Source organism: Sander lucioperca, chromosome 2 (genome assembly GCF_008315115.2).
Source record: "Sander lucioperca isolate FBNREF2018 chromosome 2, SLUC_FBN_1.2, whole genome shotgun sequence".
Taxonomy (NCBI): Eukaryota; Metazoa; Chordata; class Actinopteri; order Perciformes; family Percidae; genus Sander; species Sander lucioperca.
Window position 1 is genome coordinate 36,721,099 of NC_050174.1, and position 15,832 is coordinate 36,736,930.

The window sequence follows — 15,832 nt, forward strand, 5'->3', positions numbered from 1 at the left end:
AGAGAAAAGTATACTCAATTGTTGAATAGATTACATCAAGGGAGCAGCAAGTATACTTTAACATTCCCTGTAGATATTACCACTTGTGTTAAGGTATTAGCAACCACCTGAACACCCAAAACCCAAACAACCTAAATGTGACATTTGATTTGTCAACCTTTTTCCAGACCTTATGTCAGAACTCTCAGGTTCTGAACCCAAACGCAGACCAGGACAAGGTAGGTGGTGAAAAAAGGTGAGTATTTATTGATGACATAAATATACTTGAAAAAGTAATGCCAGGCGTGTAAACAGGTGAGTCCGGGTGATGGAATGCTGATGGTGGTGACGAACGTGTTGGGAGGTGAGTACTGGTGAACAGGAGTCTTGATGGAACGACGAAGTTGATGGTTCTGGTTGCCAGGCCGGGGTGAAGGGAATTCCAGGGTGAAGGTACTGAAGACAGAGGAACAGGAAACAATAAAGCAAAGAAGCATAAACGAACAAAGCTAACAGAGACTGACTAGCAAACAAATTAGGCTGCATAACATACAAGTATGGCTAACGATCCGGCAGGGACTGGATGATGGTGGTAGTGATGATGATCAGGAACAGGTGTGTCGATTGCTGATGAGGATCAGGTGAGAGCAGGTTCAGGTGATCCTGGAATTTCCGCCTTGCGCTCGTTGCCCAGCAACCGGAACGGGGTACAGTCAGGAACGTAAAACACAAAACACAAAAACAAACCAGACAGACAGGGAAAACATGCTCACGGGGATGGGTTCGTGATAGTGTTAATTTCGTCAGACGAGACGAGACTAAATATGTTCGTCAATAACCTTTTTTTCCATGGCTAAGACGAGACGATGACGAGACTGCACCAATGTCCAAAAAACGCTGACTAAGACGAAATGAACATGCATTGTTGTTTGACGAAATAAGACGAGACTAAAATGTTTTGCATAAAATAAAAACTAAGATAAAATCTCTCTTCATTTTCGTCTACAATCGTCTCTACTTTTTCATCGTGAGATAGAATATTCAGCTGTTACGCCTTCAAAATATTCCGAATGAGTTCGTGCTGTTGCTGCCAGCCTGTGGCTGTGGCTGCAACACGAAATTAAATGGAGCAAGAACACAACACCCATAGACAGTAGCGAACACCAGATATTTCTGCCAGAGCGACTATTATAATAATAATAGTAGGGGTAGGCAATATGGCTAAAAGATCATATCCGATAAAAATCTTATTACAATTCATTTATATCTTGGTTTTCTCCAAATTACTGATCAGTAGAACCAAACTAATTTCCTTATTAAAAAAAGTATAGCACTAAAGGTAACAACACACAACAACAAATTCCGTTCTCAAATTTTTATTATGAAATACTTCTTTCAGAAGCCTCGTAAAGGGTTCTGTACGCAACATTAATATAGTAACAAACTAATATTTACTCTGTAAAATCCTGGCCTATAGCTAATGGAGTAAATTCTCCTAAATTCTGTTCTGAGTAGGGTTGGGTACCGAAACCTGGTGCCTAAACGACCGGTATCTACTGGACCAAATAGCAACACAGATTTCGGTGCCTCATTTTGGTGCCTCATTTCAGTGCCACTAAAATGCCTGTGCTTCTCTCTGATGCTCTGAAACGGACGTTATGGGCAACTGAAGAATCGCTGCATGTGCCACTAGTTAAGACTAAACTTGACAGCAGGTTATGCCTAGTGTTAACTAGTAGCTGGATTAAACAGGGTAGAAATGCTGGGGACAATGGAGCGGGAGATTGGTTGGAGAATCGGCGCAGCGGGTGCGGTATTACATTCAATTTATCGCACCGTTGTGACGAAAAGAGAGCTGAGCCAGAAGGCAAAGCTCTCGAACTACCGGTCAGTTTTCGTTCCTACCCTCACCTATGGTCATGAAGACTGGGTCATGACCGAAAGAACGAGATCCAGGGTACAAGCGGCCGAAATGGGTTTCCTCAGGAGGGTGGCTGGTGTCTCCCTTAGAGATAGGGTGAGAAGCTCAGTCATCCGTGAGGAGCTCGGAGTAGAGCCGCTGCTCCTTCGCGTCGCAAGGAGCCAGTTGAGGTGGTTCGCAAGGAGCCAGTTGAGGCCCTGGGCGTTGTTCCAGGCACGTCCAGCCGGGAGGAGGCCTCGGAGAAGACCCAGGACTAGGTGGAGGGATTATATCTCCAGCCTGGCCTGGGAACGCCTCGGGATCCCCCAGTCGGAGCTGGTTAATGTGGCTCGGGAAAGGGAAGTTTGGGGTCCCCTGCTGGAGCTGCTACCCCCGCGACCCGAGACCGGATAAGCGGACGAAGATGGATGGATGGAAGAAGAAGGCTAAGACATTTTCTTTATTTCCAGTTTGTCACATCTGACACATCTGTCTTCTCCCTTAGTATCTCTCCTTCTTAGATTTAAATAAAGTTAGGTTTGGTTAGAATAGGTTATGGTAAATAAGGACTCTGACAGAACCTAACCTAAACTAAATTAGGCTAGCATAGGATAGGTGTTGGGCTAACCTTGGTTAAGTTAGGCTAGTTTAGGATCAATTAGATTGGGTCAGGTGGCATTAGGTTCGGATACTGTTATTTGCGCAGTGCTTTTTGACTGTATAATTTAATCAAAGACATCATCAAGTGGTTACAAGGATATTGAATGTTGGTTGCTAATGTTTTAAAAGAATATTTTACTTTTCTTTACTTTGGTTTTGTCAAATCTGAAATGTTTGCCTCTCCCTCAATTACCTCTCTCTATTTGATGACATTTTTCTAATTGTTCTCCTTTTCTCTTACATAATATCATAGGCGCCGATTTATGTTTTCCTCCGTGGGTGCTCGAGCTCCGAGGCACAAACGGTATCGGCGCATCTGCATGATATATGTATCAAGTCTGGGTGTGCGTGACCTGACCGGCATTGGCCTGTAGCGAAGATTTAACATATCAGGGCTTTCTGAGATGCGGCATACCTCAGAGATAGTATCCATTTCCTTCACCTTTTTTTTCTTCCTCTCTATCTTCAGTATTTGCTTCGTCACTTCCCTCGCCACCTTATATTCTAGTCTGCATTTGGACACAACCAGCTCCCTCCTTCGGTCAAGCAGCCTTTTTTTTTCTGCCATCATCCTTGGATTTCTGAGGGGACCTGTAACCAACAGCATATGAAAGGTTAAGTCTGGAGTCCAGTTGTACATTTGCATCCCTCCCAAAAGGACAGATTTGTTATGTTGCAAGTTGTTACAAAATACATGTTGGCCTGGCACCATAAGTGAGATTAGAGGGTTGGTCAGCTATCTTAGCAGCTGAGTATGTTTCCTTTGTTCTCCATGATGATTAAATCCCTTTAAATTAGTCCTTCCCTGCACAACAGGATAACCTGAGGCAACTTTGTTAGTTTTAAATCCTTTTCAAATCAATTTACATCTATTCAGAAATAGAAAGTATTCTCACTGTCGCCTTTTATTAGACAAAAAATCTACACAATGTTGATTAGCTGAGCAAATGATCCATAAATAGACTCAATTGTAAACTCATAATAGTACTACATATTAAAGATTGAAGTGTGTTAAGTATGCAGCTGGACTCAGACAGCAATTAGTTTAGCTTGGCATAAAGAAGAGAAACTGCTAACCTGGCTCTCTCTCTCACCCAACAACACCTCTAATTAATAAACTGTACCATGTGTGTTTCATTGCACACAAACAGAAATTAGAATCCCAAAATGTGTGGACTGAGGAGGAGTTACAAATCACTTAGTGATGCAAAAAGAATCTTATATCCTAATAAGTATCAGAGTCTAATCTCATGTCAGTCATGGTTTTGATGCTGCTGAATGCGATTGGCTTGTGTTTAATCCAGTGTCAGAGTGTAAGTACATTTACTTAAGTACTGTGTAACATTATTGCATTACGTTATCATGCTACTTCATGCTTCTATACCACAACAATTTAGAGCAAAATATTATGCATTTTTACTACAATGCATTTAACTAACAAATACACTGCACTGTAGTTACTTTTCAGATTTGAATTTTGCATGAACATTGATGCATCAGTATTAATAATGTAATAGATTATTACACAGTAGCCTATATCAGTCACATGGGCTGGTTTTCCGATTACATTTACTTTCAATGCATTTTATGGAATAATAATTTCACTTTGTAGGACTTTTTTTACATAGTGGTGCTGGAACTTTTACTAGTGAAGAAATTGAATACTTGTTCCACCACTGGTTTACTGGGACTGTTCATCTGAAGGAGGCTATACATATACCTTTATGACATTTTATGTGACAAAATATAAGTTTACTTTCTTACCATGACGCAGGAGGTAGCGCTCAGCCACAACGGTTGATGTGATTCCACTGGCAAAGCGCTCTATCTGGCAACTGAGCCACCAAATGTATATTCTTGAATGCAGACTAAAGGTTTTCCTCTCCTTCTCCTGGTTCTTTCTCTCTATCTTTTCACACCTTTCCGTTTCTCTTTTTAACCACTTCTCCTCCAAACGCTGCTTTTCTCTTTCAGTGATCTCTCTCTCCTTCCTCTCTCTCTTCTCCTGCTCCTGTCTTTCTTTCTCCTCCTTTTCCCTTTCAACCTGCTTCCTCTCTCTCGCACACAGCTGTCTATATTGCTCGTCATACTCCCGTATTTTTCTCTCCCATTTTTCTTTCTCCTGTCTTTCAGCCTCCTCATTTTTCCTTGCATCCCCTATCCTCTCTCTCGCCCTTCTTCTTTCTTGCTGCCTCCTTGTGGTAGAAGGCTCGTCATCTTCAGAAGATGATGACGAAGGGCTTATAACCCTTCTTTTTCGCTGCCTCCTTGTGGTAGGAGGCTTGTCGTCTTCAGGCGATAAAGTCAAAGGTCTCTTTGCCCTTCTTTTTTGCTGCCTCCTTGTGGTAGGAGGCTTGTCGTCTTCAGGCGATAAAGTCAAAGGTCTCTTTGCCCTTCTTTTTTGCTGCCTTCTTGTGGTAGAAGGCTTGTCGTCTACAGAAGAGGAAGAGGAAGGGCTGCCGCCCCTTCGTCCGTCCTGCCTCAAGGTGGTAGCAAGGTTGATGTCTGCGAAAGACAAAGGCCTCTTACTGCTTTGTTCTTGCTGCCTGCTTGTGGTTGAAGGCTTGTTGTCTTCAGAAGATGAAGACCAAGGACTCTCACCCCTTTGTCCATCCTGTCTTAAGTTGGTAGAAGAGTTAAAGTCTCCATGAGATGAATGTCTCTCATCCCTTCGTACTGGCTCCCTCCAGATGGTAGGAAGGTTGATTTCAACGCAGGGCAAATGGTTATCACCCTTTCCTCCATCCTGCCTAAAGGTTGTAGAAGGCCCATCGTCTTCAGAAGATAAAGATGAAGGGCTCTCACCCCTTTTTTCTTGCTGCTTCCTTGTGGTAGAAAGCTCGTCGTCTTCAGAAAATGAATGGCTCTCCCCCCTTCTTTTTTGCTGTCTACTTGTGGTAGAAGGCTCGTCGTCTTCAGAAGATGAAGATGAAGGGCTCTCCCCCCTTCTTTTTTGCTGTCTACTTGTGGTAGAAGGCTCGTCGTCTTCAGAAGATGAAGATGAAGGGCTCTCCCCCCTTCTTTTTTGCTGCCTACTTGTGGTAGAAGGCTCGTCGTCTTCAGAAGATGAAGATGAAGGGCTCTCCCCTCTTCTTTTTTGCTGCCTACTTGTGGTAGAAGGCTCGTCGTCTTCAGAAGATGAAGACAAAGGGCTCTCAACTCTTTTTTCTTGCTGCCTCCTTGGAGAAGAAGGCTGGTTGTCTTCAGAAGATGAAGATGAAGGGCTCTCCCCCCTTCTTTTTTGCTGCCTACTTGTGGTAGAAGGCTCGTCGTCTTCAGAAGATGAAGATGAAGGGCTCTCCCCCCTTCTTTTTTGCTGCCTACTTGTGGTAGAAGGCTCGTCGTCTTCAGAAGATGAAGATGAAGGGCTCTCCCCCCTTCTTTTTTGCTGCCTACTTGTGGTAGAAGGCTCGTCGTCTTCAGAGGATGAAGAGGAAGGGCTCTCACCTCTTTGCCTGCGCTCCTTCATGATAGTAGAAGGATTGTTGCCTACGAAGAACAGAGAGCTCACATCTTTTGGTCCTTGCTGCCTGGTGGTAGAGGGCTTGTTTTCTGCACTAGACAAAGGGCTCTCACCCCTTTGCCTGCGCTCCTTCATGATGGTAGAAGGGTTGTTGCCTACGAGGAACAAAGAGCTCACATCCCTTCGTTCTTGCTGCCTGGTGATAGAGGGCTGGTTTTCTGCACAAGACAATGGGCCTTCACCCCTTTGCCTGCGGTCCTTCTTGATGGTAGAAGGGTTGCTGCCTACGAGGAACAGAGAGCTCACGTCCCTTCGTTCTTGCTGCCTGGTGGTAGAGGGCTTGTGTTCTGTACAAGACAATGGGCTCTCACCCCTTTTCCTGCGCTCCTTCATGATGGTAGAAGGGTTGTTGCCTACGATGAACAAAGAGCTCACATCCCTTCGTTCTTGCTGCCTGGTGATAGAGGGCTGGTTTTCTGCACAAGACAAAGGGCCCTCACCCCTTTGCCTGCGCTCCTTCATGATGGTAGAAGGGTTGGTGCCTCCACTAGACGAAGGTCTCTCACCCCTTCGTCCGTGCTCCCTCCAGATGGTGAGAGGGTTGAGGTCTTCAGGAGACGAAGGTCTCTAACTCCTTCGTTTGTACTCCTTCGAAGACCGAGGTCTTGCAAAGAATTTTAGTCCAAAAATGGATCTGAACATTTTCTCAATGACTTGTTCGTATACTTCTCTTGAAAACTGCAAGTCCAAACACACACATGTACAGTAATTACTTCACTGATCATCACATTATTATTTCAAGCAGCACACCAAGCAAGAACTTAAATTATTGGAGAAATATTTCTCTGGTCACTCATCATTATTGCACTGTGCTTGATGACCAAAAATGTAAAAGTTCTGTCACAAATATCACTTAAAATCTCAAAACTTCAGTCTACAGTATAATGTATTTTCAAATAAATCAATCAAGTATTAATGTATGTTAGACACATATACTGTACATATCCATTGACATATTATAGCTGCAACTAGTACAGTTATAATGATAATATTAACAATATTTCTACTAATTAGTAAGAATAATAAAAATAATAAAAAGATTACAATGAAAGCAGTGTTTTCTACGACTAGCTAGCTCCAAAGACACGTTCACTGTAACACGACAAGACATTGTTGTTTTTAGATCAACAACCCACAGGACTTAGGGGGCATATTTAGTCAAATGTTTGTGACAAATCTTTAATTCACATGTAATCTATGTAAGAAGCTGCAGAATATCACAAGTGCAGGGACTGCAAACCTCTTCGTCAATTTAAAAGTTCCTCGAGCGCAAGGAAACACTACACATGCAGTCAATTTTGCGCACATGCAATTTAGGCAACACGTAATGCAACATTTACTAGGCCTATTTACAGTCAAATTGTTTTGTGCAAGAGAAAAAGTGCATTTGCATCTCCTAATCACAGAACATCTTACTGTACTGATAGAATATAACTGATAAAAGTTGAAAAGTTATTTGACAGAAAAATGTGAAGAAAGTGAATGTACTCCTTTCCCATCACAATACAGCTCTACTAAACAGAAACAAATTGAGTAAAAAGTAGTTTTAGCTCTGCTGTAAAGTGTGACTTACCTCTCCAGAGGTTTGTGTGGAAAAGGACTGGAACTCTGTCAATGTTCTAGTTCTGCTGTCAGTTCTGTTGTTTTGTTTTGATTTTGTTTTTAAATAAAAACATTTCTGGAATGTAGTTCTGCTGTCAATTCTGTTTTGTTTTTGTTTTTAAATAAAAACATTTCTGGAATGTAACTAAGTGCATTTACTTAACTACCAGGTCGGCGCTGTCGCTTGCGACAGAAACACGTACAGCCCGGAGCCAAGATGGCTCTGACTGACGGGTCTATGAACCAATCACATGCAGTTTGTCAGCTGAATGGGGCATTTAGTCAGCCAATAGAAACCCCTACTTGTATTCAGTGTAGCCTATGTGTCATATAAATAAAATGGATAGAAAGGCCATTTTCATTCAAATCAATGTAGCAGAATAAACACTAGACAGATGTAGAGCCCCCTTTCCGATGATCAATTTTCAAATCAAATTTCAAATCAAAGGCCCACTAAAGGCCCCGGCCATCTGTCTCATACATGCTGTAAACCACTGTTTCACACAGACATGCATACATTTTATATTTAAACAAATAATTTTCAGTTACACTGCAGTATCTCATCTCAAACGTCTTTGATTTTGTTAGTTTACCGCTATATGGGACCCTAAAATAAATTGAATCAGAACTTTCCAAGACAGAAAGTGATAACCAATCAAACTCTTTAATATAATCAAGCGACATGTTTCTGTCTTCTTTTAGCACAAAGAGTTAAAAAAACATTTTAAGAAGTGTAAACTGCAAGTACAACAATCACACGCAAACAGTAATTACTTCACTGATCATCACATTATTGTTTCAAGCAGCACACCAAGCAAGAACTTAAATTATTGGAGAAATATTTCTCTGGTCACTCATCATTATTGCACTGTGCTTGATGACCAAAAATGTAAAACTTCTGTCACAAATATCACTTAAAATCTCAAAACTTCAGACTACAGTATAATGTATTTTCAAATAAATCAATGAATGAAGTATTAATGTATGTTAGACACATATACTGTACATATCCATTGACATATTATAGCTGCAACTAGTACAGTTATAATGATAATATTAACAATATTTCTACTAATTAGTAAGAATAATAAAAATAATAAAAACATTACAATGAAAGCCATGTTTTCTACGACTAGCTAGCTCCAAAGACACGTTCACTGTAACACGACAAGACATTGTTGTTTTTAGATCAACAACCCACAGGACTTAGGGGGCATATTTAGTCAAATGTTTGTGACAAATCTTTAATTCACATGTAATCTATGTAAGAAGCTGCAGAATATCACAAGTGCAGGGACTGCAAACCTCTTCGTCAATTTAAAAGTTCCTCGAGCGCAAGGAAACACTACACATGCAGTCAATTTTGTGCACATGCAATTTAGGCAACACGTAATGCAACATTTACTAGGCCTATTTACAGTCAAATTGTTTTGTGCAAGAGAAAAAGTGCATTTGCATCTCCTAATCACAGAACATCTTACTGTACTGATAGAATATAACTGATAAAAGTTGAAAAGTTATTTGACAGAAAAATGTGAAGAAAGTGAATGTACTCCTTCCCCATCACAATACAGCTCTACTAAACAGAAACAAATTGAGTAAAAAGTAGTTTTAGCTCTGCTGTAACCTGTGACTTACCTCTCCAGAGGTTTGTGTGGAAAAGGACTGGAACTCTGTCAATGTTCTAGTTCTGCTGTCAGTTCTGTTGTTTTGTTTTGATTTTGTTTTTAAATAAAAACATTTCTGGAATGTAGTTCTGCTGTCAATTCTGTTTTGTTTTTGTTTTTAAATAAAAACATTTCTGGAATGTAACTAAGTGCATTTACTTAACTACCAGGTCGGCGCTGTCGCTTGCGACAGAAACACGTACAGCCCGGAGCCAAGATGGCTCTGACTGACGGGTCTATGAACCAATCACATGCAGTTTGTCAGCTGAATGGGGCATTTAGTCAGCCAATAGAAACCCCTACTTGTATTCAGTGTAGCCTATGTGTCATATAAATAAAATGGATAGAAAGGCCATTTTCATTCAAATCAATGTAGCAGAATAAACACTAGACAGATGTAGAGCCCCCTTTCCGATGATCAATTTTCAAATCAAATTTCAAATCAAAGGCCCACTAAAGGCCCCGGCCATCTGTCTCATACATGCTGTAAACCACTGTTTCACACAGACATGCATACATTTTATATTTAAACAAATAATTTTCAGTTACACTGCAGTATCTCATCTCAAACGTCTTTGATTTTGTTAGTTTACCGCTATATGGGACCCTAAAATAAATTGAATCAGAACTTTCCAAGACAGAAAGTGATAACCAATCAAACTCTTTAATATAATCAAGCGACATGTTTCTGTCTTCTTTTAGCACAAAGAGTTAAAAAAACATTTTAAGAAGTGTAAACTGCAAGTACAACAATCACACGCAAACAGTAATTACTTCACTGATCATCACATTATTGTTTCAAGCAGCACACCAAGCAAGAACTTAAATTATTGGAGAAATATTTCTCTGGTCACTCATCATTATTGCACTGTGCTTGATGACCAAAAATGTAAAACTTCTGTCACAAATATCACTTAAAATCTCAAAACTTCAGACTACAGTATAATGTATTTTCAAATAAATCAATGAATGAAGTATTAATGTATGTTAGACACATATACTGTACATATCCATTGACATATTATAGCTGCAACTAGTACAGTTATAATGATAATATTAACAATATTTCTACTAATTAGTAAGAATAATAAAAATAATAAAAAGATTACAATGAAAGCCATGTTTTCTACGACTAGCTAGCTCCAAAGACACGTTCACTGTAACACGACAAGACATTGTTGTTTTTAGATCAACAACCCACAGGACTTAGGGGGCATATTTAGTCAAATGTTTGTGACAAATCTTTAATTCACATGTAATCTATGTAAGAAGCTGCAGAATATCACAAGTGCAGGGACTGCAAACCTCTTCGTCAATTTAAAAGTTCCTCGAGCGCAAGGAAACACTACACATGCAGTCAATTTTGCGCACATGCAATTTAGGCAACACGTAATGCAACATTTACTAGGCCTATTTACAGTCAAATTGTTTTGTGCAAGAGAAAAAGTGCATTTGCATCTCCTAATCACAGAACATCTTACTGTACTGATAGAATATAACTGATAAAAGTTGAAAAGTTATTTGACAGAAAAATGTGAAGAAAGTGAATGTACTCCTTCCCCATCACAATACAGCTCTACTAAACAGAAACAAATTGAGTAAAAAGTAGTTTTAGCTCTGCTGTAACCTGTGACTTACCTCTCCAGAGGTTTGTGTGGAAAAGGACTGGAACTCTGTCAATGTTCTAGTTCTGCTGTCAGTTCTGTTGTTTTGTTTTGATTTTGTTTTTAAATAAAAACATTTCTGGAATGTAGTTCTGCTGTCAATTCTGTTTTGTTTTTGTTTTTAAATAAAAACATTTCTGGAATGTAACTAAGTGCATTTACTTAACTACCAGGTCGGCGCTGTCGCTTGCGACAGAAACACGTACAGCCCGGAGCCAAGATGGCTCTGACTGACGGGTCTATGAACCAATCACATGCAGTTTGTCAGCTGAATGGGGCATTTAGTCAGCCAATAGAAACCCCTACTTGTATTCAGTGTAGCCTATGTGTCATATAAATAAAATGGATAGAAAGGCCATTTTCATTCAAATCAATGTAGCAGAATAAACACTAGACAGATGTAGAGCCCCCTTTCCGATGATCAATTTTCAAATCAAATTTCAAATCAAAGGCCCACTAAAGGCCCCGGCCATCTGTCTCATACATGCTGTAAACCACTGTTTCACACAGACATGCATACATTTTATATTTAAACAAATAACTTTCAATTACACTGCAGTATCTCATCTCAAACGTCTTTGATTTTGTTAGTTTACCATTATATGGGACCCTAAAATAAATTGAATCAGAACTTTCAAAGACAAAAAGTGTTAACCAATCAAACTCTTTAATATAATCAAGCGACATGTTTCTGTCTTCTTTTAGCACAAAGAATTAAAAAACATTTTAACAACTCTCTAAACAGGAAGTGACTCCGAGGAGTTTTAACCTGCTGATTGAGGCCACGCTGATGTTTTTAACCTGGTCTCAAGAAATATACGTACCTCTGGCCACTTTTTTTGACTATACTATGACATTTTATCACTTTTTATAGTCTGACTTTTTTCCACATACCATACTATGACTGTTTTATCACTTTTTTCAACATATTGTATGTGGAGGCTCACTGGTTAGCATGGCTCCTACCAGCACCAGCAAGTAGGCAGACTATTATACTATGACTTTTTATCACTTTGTTACAACATACTATACAATGACTTTTTTTATCACTTTTGTGTGACATACAATACTATAATTCTTTGTGCTAAAAGAAGACAGAAACATGTTGCTTCATTATATTAAAGGGTTTGATTGGTTATCACTTTTTGTCTTGGAAAGTTCTGATTCAATTTATTTTAGGGTCCCATATAGCGGTAAACTAACAAAATCAAAAACCTTATGAGATGAGATAATGCGGTGTAATTGAAAATTATTTGTTTAAAAATGTATGCATGTCTGTGTGGAACAGTGGTTTACAGCACGTATGAGCCAGATGGCCGGGGCCTTTAGTGGGCCTTTGATTTGAAAGTGATCATCAAAAAGACGGCTCTGCATCTGTCTAGTGTTTATCTGCTTCTCTTCCATTCATCTGCCTGCCAGTTCCTCTCCCTCGCTCTTTGGCTGTCTTCCTCTCATTTCTTTCTCTTTTCCCATCTAACCATAGCGTTGCCAGACGCAGGCAAGCTGCCCAGTGCCAATCCAGCGATCTACTCCACAGTGAGCAGCATGTGAAGGTCAGTATGTTCTGTCAACCATTGCACTGCACTATTCTCTTTTTCAAATCAGATCTTCTATTCTACAAAGAATGTAAGAATGAAAGATTTTAGAGTCTGGTTTAACTGAATCCAGAGAAAATGAAGGAAAGGGCAGCAGCTGGCTTTGAGACTTTGACCTCAGAGCATATAGATTGCAAACCACAGGCAAGAGGCCAAACAAGTGTCCTAAAGCAGTTCATGAAAGAATCTGGGGCTGAGCTGCAACTACCAATTATTTTCATTGTCAATGAATCTGTCGATTTATTTTCTTGATTAATCGATTACTTGTTTGGTCTATAAAATGTCAGAAAATAGTGAAAAAACGTCGACCAGTGCTCCCCAGAGCCCAAGATGACATCTTCAAATGTCTTGATTTGTCCACAACTCAAAAATATTCAGTTTTCTGACAGTTGAGATGGAAGAGTGTCACTGAACTCAACATGGTGTTATATAATGATCAGGACAAATATTACCGAGAGATTACTAATAAAGATGTGAGGGGCCAGTAATCTGCAGCTCTATTTGCACGGCTAGAGGGGTTACATAACCCACATCAGCCCAGACTGAGTCACTGTGTGTGTGTGTGTGTGTGTGTGTGTGTGTGTGTGTGTGTGTGTGTGTGTGTGTGTGTGTGTGTGTGTGTGTGTGTGTGTGTGTGTGTGTGTGTGTGTGTGTGTGTGTGTGTGTGTGTGTGTGTGGCACATTCAGTCTTGTAACGCAATTACCAAGGGATCAAATGTTATTCTTTGTTTTGGCCAAAACTTGTGTGGGATTTTTAAACAATTTGAATCTTATATAATCTATTATTTAATCAAGTGGCTCCAAGTAAAACATTTTGTGTATGTGTGCGTGCGTGCAAAATAGAGAGAGATAGAGAGTAAATCTATACACATAACTGTTGCTTTAAGGCTGTCTGTGGTTAAGTATTTATGCAGTATAGTGAGTCCTGTGTGTGCAGGTATCTTTGCTCGAGAGTAATGCAAAGATGTGCAGGGATGGATACATGTGTCTTAATGTCCTTGTGTTTAAAACTTTAATCATTCTTATTTCTAATTTTTAGTCAGATCTTCATAATAGAACCCCTATAGAGTCATAAACATCATCACAATTACACACACACGGACACACAATTAAATAGAGCAGCTCTGATATTGAAATTGTTATAATTCAGTATAATTTAGTTAGTATGAATGTTTATTCTGTCGACAGAGGTCTAATTATCGCATAAGACGAGATGAAATAATGGCCGTGATGGGAAAAGCATCAGTATGCATGACACGGCAGAATAAAATACAAGGAAACATAGCGAGTGCGTGCGAGATATATAAGAATCTGGGGAGTGAGAAAATTAAAGAACATTCATTTGTATTTTGTTTTCTTTCTTTTTTTTCACAAACTTGCAGTGCCTCACAAAAAGACCAGTGTCTCACATTTCCCAAAGTATAAAAAGCTGACCTGCAGATATGCTGCCATAGTCATATCTAATTCATATGCATGACCAGAAGTATGGACCTCAAACTGTTTGCATTTAGCAGGCTAAAACACTCTGACCTACTTGACCCTCATTGTCATTCACCATCCATCCTGTGTTACCTCCTCTCCTGCAGAGTTACACTGCCACCTGCTGGTTAAACTTCCAACTTGGGTTGAAACCAGCTGGTGTTGGCTGCAGCAGTGGCTGATTGCTGCCAATAACTTTCTCCATTACTGTGCAGCAGAGCATGCTATTGCTGCACTCTGCTGGTATTTCCAGGTAAGGACAATGTGCAGTCAGTGGCTTTTCAATGAGAAGGACTCACATCGTTGTGGATGTTCTGGCAGGCCGTCATTAGCCAAAGGTCATGTTATTTTCCTCAGAATGTATAATTAATGTGCTCCATGGTGCTCCATTTGATTGTTTTATTCCGTGTTTCTTTAAAACTGTGAATGAGAGCAAACTGGCCGTTTCTTTTTGCCAAAATGTATGGTCATCCAACTGTAGTTACAGCCATATTGTATACGACTATAGTTTAAATCCGATGGTTTAATTAGTTCTATAGTTAATTTACAGAACTATAATATAGAGCAGTGTTTCTCAAATGGGGGTACGTGTTACCCTAGGGGTACTTTGGAGGACTGCAGGGGGTACGTGAGATATTTAACGAAATGTTTAATAGTTACAAGGCTGTTGTCCAGAACATTGTTCCTCTTTATGTAGACTTTTTTTTTTCCTACCAAAAATGTGACATTTGTGTCGCCTTCTTTGGACCTATTCTGCCTTCCTTCCTTCTACTGTCCTTCTACTTTTTACAAGTTTCTCGCTTTTTTCGAAGTTATGTCACTGTTTTTGAAGTTCTTGATACTATTTTTGACCTATTCCTGCCTTCCTTCCTTCCTTCCTTCTTTCTACCATCTTTTTTCCAAGGTTTTGTCTTTTTTACAGTTTTTGTCTCCTTTTCTCATCGGCATTTACATGTTTCTTCAGTTACAAGGCTGTTTAGTAAATCTAACGCTGACATCGCTGTACTGTTCCTCTTTTATATAGACTTTTTTTTCTACCAAAAATGATTAGCGCTGGTCAGGGGGTACTTGGCTTAAAGAAACAATTCAAAAGGGGTACATTATTGAAAAAAGTTTGAGAACCATAGATATAGATATAGAGGGCAATTGTTACCTGGGGTAGACCCTACTGGGGCACACAGGGAATGGAGGCGAGGCAGCTTTATTTTTATAGCACATTTCAGCAACATGGCAATTTAAGGTGCTTTACATAAAACATGAAAGAGCAATTAAAAACATTTGTTAAAGAGCATATAAAAATAAAATATGAATAACAATAGCTCAAATTGAATAAGACATGCGTGAAATACAAGAATAAAAGTTACAGTGTAGTGTAAGAAATGGCAGCATCAAAAAGAAAAGTCTTCAGCCTTGATTTAAAAGAGCTGAGAGTTGCAGCGGACATGCAGTTTTCTTGGAGTTTATTCCAGATGTGTCATGCATAAAAACGGCTTCTCCATGTTTAGTTCTGATTCTGGGGACAGAAAGCAGACCTGGCCCAGACAACCTGAGATGTCTGGATGCTTCGTAGTGTAGCAGCAGAGCAGAAAGAAACCGTTCAGTGCTTTGTTAACCCAACAGTGGTATTTTGAAATCATTTAACCCTCGTGTCGTCTTCCTGTTGACCATGAACTTGTTGTCCTTCCAGTTCGAAATGAAAAATTAACTTTTCCCGACGTTTTTCTTCTTCTTCTCTATAAAATTTATTAAAAAACACTAAATTC

General features: G+C 39.7%; 1 protein-coding gene and 1 long non-coding RNA gene across 2 annotated transcripts; both read right to left on the minus strand.

Annotated features, from left to right (window-relative positions):
- Nucleotides 1-221: 221 nt before the first annotated feature.
- LOC116054433 lies at nt 222-1,244 on the minus strand. Its single transcript, XR_004106061.1, has 2 exons — nt 533-1,244; nt 222-435 (listed from the first exon to the last, which is right to left on the minus strand). It is a non-coding gene; the product is annotated as an uncharacterized LOC116054433 (long non-coding RNA).
- Nucleotides 1,245-2,367: 1,123 nt separating this feature from the next.
- Nucleotides 2,368-11,114, minus strand: LOC116054424 (trichohyalin-like). The gene is made up of 4 exons (XM_035996827.1): nt 10,970-11,114; nt 5,309-6,740; nt 4,304-5,104; nt 2,368-3,130 (listed from the first exon to the last, which is right to left on the minus strand). Exons 2-4 carry the CDS (start codon nt 6,522-6,524, stop codon nt 2,787-2,789), a joined length of 2,361 nt encoding a protein of 786 aa, XP_035852720.1. The 5' UTR covers nt 6,525-6,740; nt 10,970-11,114; the 3' UTR covers nt 2,368-2,786.
- Between the last annotated feature and the right edge of the window lie 4,718 nt (nt 11,115-15,832).